Genomic DNA, 16,057 nt, shown 5'->3' on the forward strand with positions numbered 1-16,057 from the left:
GACAGTAATGAAAAATATGACAGTCTGTTTTTCCTTGGGTCTAGTATACTAACACAATGACATGTTTTAGTTGACTTTGTGCTGTTTCCTTCGCTTTTTTGCCTACTGCTTTTAAAATATAACCTATTTCATATCAGTCAAGCTATCAGAGCTAATGTATGAATGTTTACTGAGTCTGTATGAAACTTACTGGAAAGAAAGGACTTGTTTTGGATTGCTATGCAACATACAGTATTTTTAGGGTTTTAAATCATTAAATCCCATTGATTTTGAAGTGAGAACTGATGTGTTAGATATATCATCTAATATTAATAATACTGAATAAATAAACTATAAAAGTTATTCTTTACTTATAGATAAAAAATATTTTGTTTGGCAATGTTTGGTGCCAAAGTTAGACCAAAGAGGTCTGTATAATAGATGAAGAAAGCTGTTAGCAGCCCATTCATCTGTGGCAGTTTCTCGGATGGTGTAAGATGTGTGTGATGTAAAACGTATGTTATCTTGCCCTTAGTTCTCCACACTTTATTACCCACGCCACCAAAGGCATAAAGGTGAATATGACTAATAAATGAACAGGAAATGATGTCATATCTGACCTGCTAATGGGACCATGAGAATATAAAGTTTTCACGCCCTTTACCTGAAGCTGTCAAAATGATGTCAAAGGCTGCAGACAGAGATCAAAATACATTTTTAATACATAATTTTAAATGGAACTGGAGAAAATCATCCACATGGTCTAGTTCTAGTTAGTTTTGGCCTTCACCAAAAGGGGCTAAAATGGCCATGCTTGCCAAATACAGAAATACAGCATATATGTATGCATGTATGAACTTACAGTTTAATTACTTAGTTTTTTATTTTACAATTTTATTTTTATTAACGTTTATTGCTATGATAAGTGAATTCGCACAAACCAAAGGTTTGAACTTTACCTCCTGACTTTTTCCAATGTTAAGAAGAAGGCCTTTCTTTCAATGAAGGGACTGAAAATAGCTATTTTAGACATTTTTAACTTTCATATTTTGTAGCTTACCTTATTTGTAAAAAAAATATATATATATATATATATATATATATATATATATATATATATATATATATATATATATATATATATATATATATATATTGTTAAAGCTGTGTGTTGCGTCAAACTCATTTGTATATAGCTACATTTGTACGTAGAACATGCTCTTATTTTGTCATGGTCAAGGAAAAGTGTAGTAGTCAGAGTTTCCATACAGTCTAGAGCTTATCTAGCATCCAATTATAAAAAGCGTTATGTGTGACGTAGAGACAGAAGGTTGGGTGGTTTACGCCCTGAAAGGTTACTATAGGCTAATGTCGTCAGTTGGCGATGAATATGTATTATTAAGCCACGCCCATGTGACGCTACTCTTTGGCCCATTGGCTGTGAGTTCGTGTAGAAGGCGGGATCTTGCCTGTAATCTAGAGTGGGCGTAGTTTTGTCATTCGACGATTTTTTGAGGATACGGGAAATCCAGATTACACAAGTGAAGCCGGAGACCCAGCGCATATCGCCGGCCTGTCATGACTCAAAACTCCTCTAGTAAGCTTCTAAACGGGGATGCCTTACATCGGACGAAACAAGACACGAAAGCGGGCGGGAACGGGTTCGTGAAGAACCACTGCTTGTTCCGGCAAAAGCGATACCGCCGCCCGGCGGAGAAGGTGAGGCCGCCTCCAGTGCTACACACCCGGAAACACGCTCGGTGTATACACCGGAGCCGCTTGTGCTGTAATTAATGCGAGTTAAATTAAAATGTAAATATTTCTGTTTCGTATTGGTTTTTTTTTATTGCGTTTCCGAATTTAGGATTCAGGAAAGGGGCGTTCGTCTGGTTTCGAGTGTAGGGAGGGGGTGGCTGGGTGTGTATCATGGTTCAGTTTTCTTTGAAGTTTTCATGTGTTCAAACGTTTAACCGTTATAGCATCTTTCACTTGTATTTTAAATGTACGAAATTTGAAAGTGCATTGTTTATTAAAAAGGCTTCTTCTCTCTCTCTCTCTCTCTTTTTTTTACCTATTTATTGAAATATTTATTTATTTATTTTACTCAGCTGCAATTCAATTATGATGGTGAAAATATGAATGATAAATTATTTTACAATTTTAGTTCATCACATCATAAATAAAACATCACTTTTGACTCAAGCATTATAGTTAGAATGAGGTATAGCCCTTGTGGTAAAAAAAAAAAAAAAAAAAGTAAATAAAAAAAAGAAAAAAGAATTTTGTTTATTTGGTAAACAAATTTCGCTAAGCGTCATGGTTCTGCTAGAAGAAACAGTTCCTGGCCTGCAAACAGAAGTTAGTGTTTGTTCTTTATGGGTGTTGTGTACATACAGTGATCTGCTGTTTTATGTCATAGCTGTTACTGTATTGCAAATTTTACTGCCGTGGGAGCTATGTTGACCAATCAGAATCCAGAACTATACAAAGTAATTAGTTAATGTTCATTGAAGTAGTTGGTCATGTACTAAAACTTCTGATCTTCCTTTTAATTTCACATTCAAATGTAATTAATGATCAAACGTTTTTAATGATTAAACGTTATATGTTTGTTCGTGACTCAATGAAAATTGAGGTTGTTATATAATGGCTTTTAATGTTCAACAATGAAAAGCATCAGCACTGGGATGAATGGTGGATCAAATTAATTGTTTGGGGTTAGTGTTTGGCTGTCTGTTTGTATTGACACAAGCATGGAAAATAACAGTGTAGTGTTCTGTCATGTAACTGGAGAGCAATGCTTTGTTCTTTGCAACCTGAGGATGTTTGCCCAATGCACTTCTGAGTTCCATGGGAGCAACAGCTTTTCCAAGAACATGAGTGTGTTGTCAAGCTAGTTTTTCTTGTACTAGGCCATCAAAATGGACCTATGGGTCAGGTGTGCAGGGTTTTTTTGTGCTTAATGTAAATGTATATTGTTTGATCAATGATATATATATATATATATATATATATATATATATATATATATATATATATATATATATATATATATATATATATATATATATATATTTTTTTTTTTATTATTATTTTTTTTAAATTAAAAGTTAATAATGTTCTTTTTTGTGAAACAGGTCTTATTATCAGTTTCAGTGAATCAATTTAAACTGATTTTGAGTGACTAACATCTGATAGCTGAAAAATTGTCTTTTTTTACTCATTAAAATTATTTCGTAAAATGTACATGTAAATGTAATTACCTTATTTTATTTAGGCTGTATGGAATTTTTTACATTTGACCAATATTAAATACAAGTATACACATGGAAGTGGCCCTAAGGATTTTTTTGTAGTTTGCGTTGTTCTTAATGTTAATGCTAATGACTAACTTCTCAAGCCATTTCAGAAGAAGTAATAATGTAGGGATGTACAATGAATTTCTTTAAAATACCTCATCCAGCTCTACTGTCAGTATTTTTAGTAGTTTGAGTTAACATTTCTAGGCTTTATAAAAAGGAGATTTGTCTGCCCTTTTTTTTCAGGAAGAAACATTTACTGACCAAATTGAACAAATATAGGACTTTCCTGTATTTAGCAATGCAAGTTTTGCCAAAATGGCTTTCACACTCAGCACTGACACAAACTGTGTTAACTCTGACTTAACCGAGCTTTACGTAACAACGCTGAATCAGGGTTCTGGAAGAGTGGGATAATGCCATTCCTTACAGTAAAGGCAGGTTTTACAGCGGATGCATTTAAGAGAAACATGAGTTTGATCACATTCTGCTGTTAAGCAGTGTGAGTATAAGGACAAAGTCTGGTTAATATTCTTGGCTGGGGTGATAAATGGATTTCTGCTCTTCTGATCATCTCTGGTGTCTGTAACCTTATGTTTAAAGCTGTTAGCGGTTTCAGTCCCAAATAGTTTTACTGTTTCCATAGAGAATGTGTATATATGACTAACGGTGCAATTGTTTTGCAATTACTAAAACATTCAGGGTGTTGTTAGTTGCATTTGAGCCCATCCCTAATTATTGTGGTATCGATCTCTATTCTTTCAGTACTCCACCTATCATGAAAAAAGTCTTTTTAAAATAGTGTAGACAAAATAAATCTACTATAATCTGTTTTTTATCAATCTTCCTTTATGTTAATATCGTTTTATGCTGTTGATGTTAACCTTGGTGCATTTGGTAATGTTTAGATATTTATTTTTATATATTCATCTTGTGCGCCACAGAGCCATCATGCTTCATGCACTTCGCTTTATAAAAAGCCATTTATGGAGTCGTTTGAGGAGACCCCGCTGCTCGTTGCCGTCCTTACCTACATGGGCTATGGCATCCTTACCATTTTTGGCTATCTGCGAGATTTCCTGAGGGACTGGAAGTTTGAGAAGTGTCATCTGGCCAGAGAGAGGGAAGAACAGAAGGTGCGTTATAACAAATTTGTGGTGTCTGTGAATAATGTTTTGCATAACATATGTTTAAATGTAACCCTCAAGACAAAATAATAACATCATTTACACTAAAGACCTTGTTTCAATATTATTTTTAAAACTTTGCATTGTCACCTTGGTGGTCAATGCCTATTAAGTGTTGTTTTGTAATACAATAGTCCCTTATTTGTCCGGAGCAGGACAAAACTGATTGCTGAATTTCAGTTTTAAGGCATCTTTAAAACTGATGCCAGGGTGCATCACTACTATGTTATTCAAAAATAATTTACATTTAGAGTAAGTTTTTTGCTTTTGATTCTCTTTTTCCAGGCTTTTGTTCCACTGTATCAGGACTTTGAGAACTTCTACACTAGGAATCTGTACATGAGGATCAGAGACAACTGGAACAGGCCCATATGCAGTGTCCCTGGAGCCAAGATGAACCTCATGGAGCGGGTCACACCTGACTACAACTGGACCTTTGAGTGAGTATCGCATCAGGATGTTGGATCCAGCCTACCAAATCCTGCCAGAAGATGACTGTCTGAATCAATAGAATCAATTTTTTTTTTTTTTTTTTTAAATCTAACTTGTATCTTTCTTAGTGTTTAGAACAGCACAAATTGCATCACAGCAATCAACATAAGATTAAACAGTTTTTAATGATATTGTATTTTTTAAATTTATAATATTGCAGTTGGTAATTTTTTTGTGTTCAGATTTGACTATATTTATATAAGCAGCGAATACACCATACATACATTTTCCAGTTTTTGGCCTGTCCTGAATCATTACGGTAAACCTATAAGAAGTATTTGTGTTCTGACTATTTAGATTGGTACTAACCCAAACCACTGCAGAGCAGCCCGGTACATGTGTGATTCGTCATAGACATGAACAGAGACGCAAGACGCATGCAGTGCATTTGTGGAAAGTAATATGATAGAGATAACGACAAAAATGCACAAATAAAGTACAACACAAATATATGTTACTACACACACACACAAACAGTATTCTTTAGGCTTTACAGAAATGAATATGGTGTGAGTTTTAGAAGCTGTATGTTTACTTTTAAAAGTGCTGTTTTTTTTTTTTTTTAAAGAATTATTATTATTTTTCATATGTTCAGTTTATTCCATGTTTTTTTTTTGTTTTTTTTTTCTCTGCAGACACACAGGGAATGTTCTGAAAGATGTTATTAATATGGGCTCATATAACTACCTCGGCTTTGCTGAGAATACCGGCACATGCGCTGATACTGCCTCTGAGTGCACAGTGAAATACGGCGTGGGGATGAGCAGCACCAGGCAAGAGATAGGTAATAAATACTTGCTATCCCAGGCTTTACCACCGCTTCTCTGTGATAAAAGGGGCCAAATAATGATATGATATTTTTGGGTAAGTTTATACTCGGCCCTCTTATAATATTAATCTAAATTTTGACCTTGTCATTATAATTTTCCACGCTCTCACTGACACTTAGAATACCTTATTCATATATTCAGTTCTTGTTGAGTCATCCGTCCCACCGGTTGAGGTTTTGCTTTTATGGTGAAAAAGAAAGATGCAACACTATGAAAAACTCTTTATTTCTTATCTAAGCTTTATTACTGTGTCCCTTGGAGTCTGATGTTTACACAAAACAAATGAAACAGTTCTATTATTATACACATTTATTGTTGCATCACTGAGATATTTGTTATCTCTTGCAGGAAATCTTGACAAGCATGAGGAGCTGGAGGAGCTGGTGGCCAGGTTTTTAGGGGTTGAATCATCCATGGCCTTTGGAATGGGTTTTGCTACAAATTCTATGAATATTCCTGCACTCACAGGAAAAGTAAGGATTTTACTATAAACAAACAATAACTCAAATTGAATGCTAAGAATTTCTGCATCAAAGCAGAAAGAACATTGGGGATGTGTAGTCCTTTTTTTTTTTTTAAATTGATGTACTTACAAGGTTCATATCTGTTTCCTTATGGATTTCTTTGGCTTGCACAGGAGTGGGGTGTTATATGGGTTCTGTGGCTAATTTTACATTTACAATTGTGCATACTGGCCATCTTAAATTCTGTATGATATTAGTAGTTCTGAATACTGTTTAGGGAGGGTGGACAGTAGGCAATACACATCAGATCGCAAGAAGTGAATGGAACAGAACACTGTATTGCTCCGTGCTATTGTATAAAATTAATAGCATATTTGCGCTTGCGCACATGTGCTGATATTCGGAAAAGAACATTGTTTGTACAATGAATATAAAACAAAAACCCATACATGGATATTTTTTTTCATTGCTGTAATTATAAGGACATTTTGACTGCTTGCTTTTTGACTCTTAAGATGTGTTTAAATTATATTTTTATATATTATTATTATTATTTTAATTAATTTATTTTTATTAATTTATTTTTTTGCAAAGTTGGATAATATCAGCTCTCCTGTGCACAGTGATAAAATCATACCTTTTATGTCTTTTTAAAGAACTTCAGAACCCATTTTGCGTGAGAAATTACTAAGATTAGCTTATAGTACCAAGTTCTGATTGGTAAATCGTCATTGTTTAATGTGTGAATTAACATAACTAGACAATTTGAACATTTCATGTGCATAAGTTAATAACCCAAAAGGGCATGGTAAGGAGGTATGGTGGTTTTACAAAGGGGATGCTTTTCGAGAGAAAAAAATTCCGCCACCCTGGCTGTAAGAAATAATTACATGATAAAATTAGTTATGTGAAATTATTAATTTTTTAAATTTATGTAATTTATCATTTAAATTGTGTGTGTGTGTGTGTGTGTGTGTATATGTATATGCATACACCTTGTTCTCTTATTGACTTTTTTTTTTTCTCACTAATTTAACATACGTGTGCATTTCTTTTAGGGCTGTCTGATCTTAAGTGATGAGCTCAATCATGCATCTCTGGTTCTGGGTGCTCGTCTCTCTGGCTCTACCATCCGTGTATTCAAACACAACAGTAAGTTCATGCTAATTTTTTTAGGCCACGCTGAAAATAAAAATCCAGTGCAAAACAATTACGACCAGTTAGATAATAGTTGATGGTTTATATATAGGATTACGGACCAAAAAAAGATTTGATAGTTCTGTAAAAATATGACTTTGTCTTTTGACATACTCACTAAGAAATGCATCCACACTAACATATTAAGATGCCTGCTCATAAATTCTACTTTCTAACCATTATTCTCAGATATGCAGAGTCTGGAGAAGTTGCTCCGGGATGCTATCGTGCACGGCCAACCTAGAACCCACCGACCCTGGAAGAAGATCCTCATCGTTGTTGAAGGAATTTACAGGTAAAGCAGAAATCTTCTAGCTTTTCAAACTTGAACAGAAACCTGATGTTTTGTGCAAAGTATATGCAAAGGTAGGCTGATTTGCATGCCATTTTTTCGGGTTTGAAGGCCATTCGTTCTTTATTTCAAGGCATGACGATTCAAGCAATAATACTGGTTTAATGTTTACCACATTTATATTAATTGTAAAATATACATAAGTTTTTGTTTACATAATGTGTGTTTACTGCATGCATGTTTTTTGGGTGTTTTTTTAGAAAAATATATTGCGTTTATATATGATCTAACTTGTGAATATACATGTGAATATTTTCAAAATATATGCTCTGTGTGTGTATATAGTATTCAGCATTTGAAGTGGATTAAAATATATTTTAAAGTTGTCATAAAATCAAAACAATAGTCATTCCTTGTCTTAGGTGAGGTGACTTTGATTAAATTTTTTGATCAACTTCAAATGTTGATTACTTTTATATATGGGCAGTTGATTTATCAGTGCGTCTTATGTTGTGACATAACATAACCTAACCTTGAAAATGAATTTTTTTCCCTTAATTTTTGCAATGTCACGCCATAGGACACAGCCCTTATTTTTTATTTGTCAGCTACTTGTAAACTTAAAGATAAACACATATTGTGTTAAATATAAACGTGTGTATATATATATATATATATATATATATATATATATATATATATATATATATATATATATATATATATATATATATATATTGGATCAAACAATTGTGATTAATCATTTGACAGCACTAATATAAAAGATATGTAAGATGTTGAATATATAAAAGATTGAACATTTTCAGATGTTTTACTGTTACTTCCTGGTTATCAAATAGAGGTACTCCTGTACACATATTGAAATATTTAGTCCTCTTATGAAATGCATTTATAGCATACCTGCATTTTTCTTTTTAGCATGGAGGGCTCAATAGTTCGACTTCCTGAGGTCCTTGCCCTAAAGAAGAAATACAAAGCTTACCTGTACCTGGATGAGGCCCACAGTATCGGGGCACTAGGACCAAGAGGCAGAGGTGTGGTGGACTACTTTGGTCTGGATCCATCTGATGTTGACATCATGATGGGCACTTTCACCAAGAGCTTTGGTGCTGCTGGTGGATACATTGGAGGAAAGAAGGTTTGTGGATAACTTGGCTGTCAATGGCATATTATATTAGATTATCTATATCTATTAGATAATCTACTTTCTCACTTACACAAATGGCACATGCTAGTTTGTGTCTGGACTGCAGCCTGTCATTTAAAAAAAAAAAGTGCTTATCACTTACATATTTTGTATGATTATAATTCAGGATTGCAGTTTACATTTAAGTAGCAATTCTTGTGTAATCATGAACATTTTGTTTTCTATCTGTAGGAGCTGATTGATTACCTCCGCATACATTCTCACAGTGCAGTTTATGCTACCTCAATGTCCCCACCCATCACCCAGCAGATTATCACTTCTATGAAGTGCATTATGGGAGAGGATGGCACCACATTAGGTGAGTTTAGTATTTTATTCCAGATCAGTTATAATAAAGAATACTTTGGTGGTATCATCTTTCTGACTATCTATTACTAATTATTTGTAAAGTAATATTGTATTTATAAAAAAAAAATTGTGATTGTAAAAAGGAAAAAAAAAGAGCCACAAGATGGCAGCAATAGAATACTGTTATGAAATGAAGTGGTTGTCGCATAATGTAACCTGTACTTTGACTTCCATGTTTGCTTCCTGTGTTTACTTTTTTTCGTATTTGTGTGTAAATTGCACAAAACTTTAACCTGGATACTTGTGAGCAAAACAACTCATCAGTTGAGAATTATTGATCTCTGTTGAGGTCAGAAATTCGGATAAAAATGCCTGATCAACACATCAATGCTACTGTGGTGGTTATAACTATCTGTAAAAGGAGAAACCTTTCCATGTCTGTGCTATTAAACGTTTTTGGGGTTTTTTTTGTTTGTTTTTGCAGAAAACTATAAATAATCAGCTCTGCCATGAGAATAATTTAAATAGAAAATAAAAAAATTATAGAATACATTGCACAACACAGGGGAATTGCGTCAACGGACTCAAGTGCTTAAAACTGCAAGAATATTTCTGCTGCTGAAAAGTTTTAATTATCAGCAGAAACACAATCTTTTTGAGTTTGTTTAGGAAAAGTAAACTCAATGACTCAGCGATTGGTTACACATGCTAACTCCATCTCTGCTGACAGTTTGAGGCAGCAAACTCCGTTTCACCCCTGATTGATTTAGCAGGGCGTTCGTTTGGAAAACCACATCTATACCCCAAACACACACACGCACGCACCGCATCTGGAAGCTCTTCGAGCCCTTATGAGGCTTTAGCGTGAGAGAAATAAGGCTGAACGTTCTTCTCTGTGAGATCAGGGATGCTGATTGACCTTAAAGACTTAGTGAACTCTTTCACTGTTAAGTACTCAAATGTATAGGAGAAGACTTGGGTTATAATTTTGGCATAGAATCTTGAAGAAACCTCTCGCCTTCAGCTGACCTTTGTAGCTTAACATTTCGAACACGGTACTAATAACGCAGATATAAAGGCCATAGATCCTGGTAGTTTTCACCAACTCCCAAGTGTTATGATTTTCGTCTGCTATTTTTCTTTTTTCAAAAAGATGTTTTTTTAGCTTAACACTCACAATCTGTTAAACGCATTGAATTTCTTTCCCTCACAATCTTATTTTTATTCCTGTCAGAAATGGCACTACTCTGACTAAGGTCATTTGGTTCTCTTAGCAGCATGAAAAAGAAGTAGTTTTTATTCAAATTGTGAATTGATTATATGCAAATATGCACTCAATAGCTGTTGTTTAGCACAAGCTTACTGAGTTTTGCACTTTTGTGATAAACTGATACAAAGCAGATGACTACAGTGCATAATAACTTTCTAATTTACGTCATGCCTACGCTTTGTTGTACTTAGTCAATGAGCTTACACTGAACAAATGTTTTGAGCAGACTTCTTTTTGCAGACTGATTTAATCGCCTTTGGCAATTAATATCTAGGAACTTCCTAGAACATGCACAATATAGTAACATTAGACGTATCAAACTTGTTCCTCATGTCACTGCACAGCAACCACAGAAAGCAACTATTAAAGTTGACAAAAAAAAAACAAAAAACAGCAATTCTAACTATGTAATTTAATTCTGACATATGTCAAGGGTAATTCAGCTTCTTGAACGAAAAACAACAGTGTTGGGCAGGACTTGATTTTGTTCATCAGGAATTGACTGGATTGTGTACTGGGGCCTGAAAATGTAAATGTAACATACGTCCCTCATTAAAGAAGAGATGAGGTTGCAAAAGGCCGAGCACATTAACGTTTTTTGAAAGATACATGAATGACAACTTATATACAATAAACTTCAGCATTTCACAAAAAAATAAGAACTATTCATTTTTATTTTTTTTTATTTTTACATCTCAACGACTATATTACCTAGTAGAAGATCACTTAAAAAGTAAAATTCTACCAAACTGCATGTTGTTTTGGAACAAGGCCAAATACTTGTTTCTGCTGCATAAACTGCATTTAAGCTGTTTGCGTTGCCTTTAAGCTTAATTTATAAAGCACCTGACTAATTCGCATTTCCTCATAGCTGTTGTAGGTCCGGTTGGAACGTTTTCTCTTCAAGGCTTTACCAATATTCTTAATACTGAATATTGTGAGAAAGAGCTTTCCTTTCTCAGGAGCCCCTCACTATGAATGGAATGTCAAACAAGTGAAAACTAATACTGGAGAGTATATCTCTACCTCTCCCCAAAGGATCATTCTGCACTGTTCAAAGTGGATTTGAATTCCTTTGGCTTCAGATAAAACAGCCTCTCGATTTTTCATTTGCAATGTGCTGGCATGGAACTTGTGGAGATGTTTGTAATTTAGCTTTTCATCGTTCTGTGAAGAACATATGAATGACACAACCAAATGACCATAAAAACTGCTTTGGTCCATGTTAGACCAATGGGTAAAGGATAAGACTTGCCTGTGCAGAAGTCATCAGGGTATAGCTCTGTGGTTTCTATAGTGCTCAGTATTTTTATTATTATTATTATTATTATTATATTTCTGAGCACTGTAAAATGTTATGTAACGGCACACCTCTCTCTTAACAAGCCGCACAATTTGAGATATGATTCATGTCCACACCACGAACAGTGTGGGATGTTACACACCGAAACCTACTGGAAATATGAGTAATCTAGTTAACTACACCAATAAATAAAAATCAAGGACACATTGTCTGAGGGTCAGAAGCTGGTTTGCGGGAATAACAATGATTTGAATATTTTATTTTGTGCAGGTCAAGAAAGGCTCTGTCAGCTGTCAGAAAACACAACCTACTTTCGCAGGAGATTACATGAGATGGGCTTTATCATCTACGGGAACAATGACTCCCCTGTTGTACCCTTGATGCTCTACATGCCAGCTAAAATCGGGTCAGTCTCACTTTTTGTTTGACTGAATCATAGCTATTGTATTTGGTGATATTCTAGCCAGAGGATATAGATCTTTTTTTTGTCTTACTTGTCTCTGATTTGGCAGACTGATTAATTTATTTCTTATACTGTTTTTTTTTTTTTTTTTTTTTTTTTTTCAGAGCATTTGGGAGAGAGATGCTGAAGAGGAACATTGGGACAGTGGTGGTTGGGTTCCCTGCCACACCCATCAGTGAGTCCCGAGCCCGGTTTTGTGTTTCTGCCGCCCACACGAGAGAGATGCTTGACACAGTGAGTATCACACGAAGACTAGTAAAACAATCATTAAATAATGACCAAACAAATCTTCTTTTTGTATTATAATTTGTTTTTGTCTTTTCATTTAGATTTTGGGGCAAAATAGTACTCCTGTTTCTGCCACTAAATTTTTTATTTTATATTTTTCAAATTGCAAGCATAAGGGCATGTGACCTGTAAATGCAAAAATAATCCAGTTGCAGTTTTACAAAAAAAAAAAAAAAAAAAAATATATATATATATATATATATATATATATATATATATATATATATATATATATAATTTTTATTTTTATTTTTATTTTTTTTTTTAATTGCCTGATAAACTACCTAATGCAAGTGTAAAAACGTTTTTGTGATTATATGGGAGTTTCCACTGGGTGTATTTTCAAGTCATCTTCAAGAGATATCTTACAATTGTGACTATATCTTGCAGTTATTTTCTTCCTTAGAATTACACATTTAATTCTCATAATTCTGACTTTGTAACTGATCATTACGAGTTTTATTCTGAGAAAGTCAAAAGATCTATAGAAAAATCTAATTTTCTTTTTTTTTTTGGCAGAAACAGGCTTTCATATCTTAGCCATATTTCTTCGCCAATAAATCTATTAATTTATTAGGGAAAAGGTAAGAAGAAGATGTAACTGCTAAAATAAAGTTTAATTTTTCAACTTCCGGACTAGTTCTAAACTTTACCTATTAGCTCTCATAGGTAGTTTCACGTAATATCTGTCCCTGTTTAACATCACAGCTAATGTTATCAAACCACATGAAGCGGCGGAGACCAAAAAAATCTGTGTTTCTACACTTCAGTTGTTCATCTATGAATCTCTGACTCACCTCACAGTCAACCAGAGTACATAAAAAAAATAAAGGAATAATTTTCTCCAAAAATAAACATCCTGTCATCGTTTAGCAATTACTCAGCATCATGTTTTACCAAACCCACCAAACATTCATTCGAGTGTTAATAACCCCAACGTCTCCTCTTTACTCTCTCAGGCTTTAAATGCCATCAGTGAAGTTGGAGATCTACTCCAGCTGAAATACTCAAGAAAACACAGGCGTGGGAGTGAAGGAACTGACTGTTTTTCATTTCTGGAGGGCCACCAGGATTAGCACTTTCTCATGATGGACTGAATATGTCTTTCTCCCCCCCAGAGCGTTTCATGTCTAACTTAAGTGTCATTTTCACGTTGATTCATTTCAGTGGACACGCATTAAAGTCCACCAACTGACCAAATTTCAAGTCTTACCTCTGGGTCCGATAACCAATATTCATTTCATCGTGCAATATCAACTGTTGTAAAGAGTTCATGTCACTGTGTTCAGCATCAGAAATCGCGCAGGATAAAAGTTAATGCTTTCCTTCTACACAGTCCGAAGGTAATGAGAGTACACAAAATCATTTCCTGATATTTTAATGCAAATATTATCAGTATTTTTGTCTTGTTTTCCATTTAAAAATCTTAAGTTTAATTTACTCAGGGTCTTTTCCTACTTCTGCAACTAATGTTTTTACTAAAAGCAGAATTCTTACAGAAATTTAACGCTTTTAAACAGGAAAAAACATATGCCAGTGGAGGATATTAAACATAATCGTAAACGCATTCAATTGATATTATATTATATTATACAGTTTAATCAAAATTTAAGGAAATTTAGATTTTTAATAGAAAACAAGAAAGAAATCCTGATAAAGAAAATGTTTAGTTTTGATTTCAGTGCAAGAATAACGCAACTCACACGCTGGCAGTATGCTTGTAAAGCAAGTGTCATCTTTTAATGAGAAATAAGCTTAAAAATATATCAAACAGAGAAATCTACTTATGAAGGAGAGAATTTATTATAGTTAAACAGTAAATAAGAATGCACTAACTTCATATCCATACAAATGTATAACAATATTGTCAAATATTTATTAATGCACATTGCAGTGTGCCTACATTTAACTCGTCCCATACTAGTTTGCCTAGATCCACAAATCTTCACATATCACATTTTAATCTTTCACAATGCAAATATGATTGTATGGGTAAATCAGCAATGTCTTAATGAACCTGCGAAGAAGAATGACAGCATTTTCCGTATCGTTTCATCAGAGCTTTTTGTATTTCAATTTTAATTGGGGTACTTTCCATGAATAGGGTACAGTTTGATTTCATTTATCTTTATTTTTAGCACTAGAGGAACAAAGCCCATATTGAGAAATCTCAATATATAAGAGAAATCTCAACACATTAGAAGGACATTTTTTTTTAGACAAATTGCCACCCATGTTATACAGAGAGAAATATTTCCTATTTTTTGGCTTTTAATTAGTTTTCATTTAATATTTATTGCTAGAGAATATTTAGTTTGAAATGTCTTGTTTCATAATAAACATTTTCTAAAGGCTAAAAGCCTTAAACTAGCCGTCTGCTTAAAATGCTTTTTTTTTTTTTTTAAAAGAGGTTTAAGACATAATTTGTGCTCTATTTGTGGAAGGTGCCTTTATGTCTTACTTGAATATCTGTTACTTGCTGACAGTTTGCATTACTCGAGACTAAGTATGATATCTACACTTACTAAGTGTATAGTGTCTTAGCCAGGGCATTTCACAAAGGAAGAGGTCTTTTACTGAGTCAACAGAAATAGAGTGACGTTGTTCACTTAATGTTCATTTGTTATATCTTCTGTTAACAGACAGCAGTGAAAATGTTTGTTGCTATTTGTATTGTTACTATACAGTTGCTTTTGATTTGCTCTTTTTAAGTTAAATCTTTTTTTTTAATAACTGTGTTTTTCTAACAAAAGTGCTAAATACGGGTCACTGATATATGAAGAGCTTTTGACTGTATGAATGATGATGTGGCTTATGAATGCCTGTCGGATATACTTTTTTTTCCTCCGTTCCCTTTTGTGTTAAGTCTTGTTCTTAATCGGAAAGGCAGCTTATGCCAAGAATATGTCTCTAAGTGGGACTATATGACTTCAGAGCTACTAATGACTGTTAAGAGATGCAGATATGACGTTGGCACATTGGCTTTAAGCAGCTTGTATAAATGCAAGTAATGCCACCGAGCTGCATTTGACTGTGAAACCAAAGGGCATTCCACAATTTCTGTTTGTTTTAAAAGTTGCACTTTTCATCATATGTACAAACTATCACATTTGTCACACTTCTCCATGCAAGAAACTGAAAATTCATTGAATGTGACTGATCATTTGTTTTTGAAGATAATTAAACAAATTTCCTTGTACATTGTTTTTTATTTTTTTCATAATCTGGATTATTGTCTTTATCAGATCTCAGAATATTACTTAGTTTATATATATATCTCATACTCCTACAGGCCATATGATAAACATTTATGTAAGATATAATTTATAACTTAAAAAGTTTCAAAAGACTGAGTTCAAATAAAACACTTTCATTATTAAAGACAAATGAGACCCTGCTGAAGAGGGGAAAAAAATAGATTAAAAACTTGTTTAGCTACTGCCTTAAATTTAATTGGCAAGTTACAGGTCATTTTGA

The 16,057-nt window shown here is 33.8% G+C and overlaps 1 protein-coding gene across 1 annotated transcript; it reads left to right on the forward strand.

The window, feature by feature from the left end:
* The first annotated feature begins 1,473 nt into the window (after window positions 1-1,473).
* On the forward strand, window positions 1,474-15,779 carry sptlc2b (serine palmitoyltransferase, long chain base subunit 2b). The gene is made up of 12 exons (XM_043219887.1): window positions 1,474-1,698; window positions 4,223-4,414; window positions 4,751-4,905; window positions 5,593-5,741; window positions 6,136-6,260; window positions 7,310-7,403; window positions 7,638-7,743; window positions 8,680-8,899; window positions 9,140-9,266; window positions 12,100-12,235; window positions 12,397-12,526; window positions 13,540-15,779. The coding sequence occupies exons 1-12, from the start codon at window positions 1,558-1,560 to the stop codon at window positions 13,654-13,656; spliced, it is 1,692 nt and encodes a 563-aa protein (XP_043075822.1). The 5' UTR covers window positions 1,474-1,557; the 3' UTR covers window positions 13,657-15,779.
* The last annotated feature ends 278 nt before the right edge of the window (window positions 15,780-16,057 follow it).

Source organism: Puntigrus tetrazona, chromosome 20 (assembly GCF_018831695.1).
Source record: "Puntigrus tetrazona isolate hp1 chromosome 20, ASM1883169v1, whole genome shotgun sequence".
NCBI classification, from domain to species: Eukaryota; Metazoa; Chordata; class Actinopteri; order Cypriniformes; family Cyprinidae; genus Puntigrus; species Puntigrus tetrazona.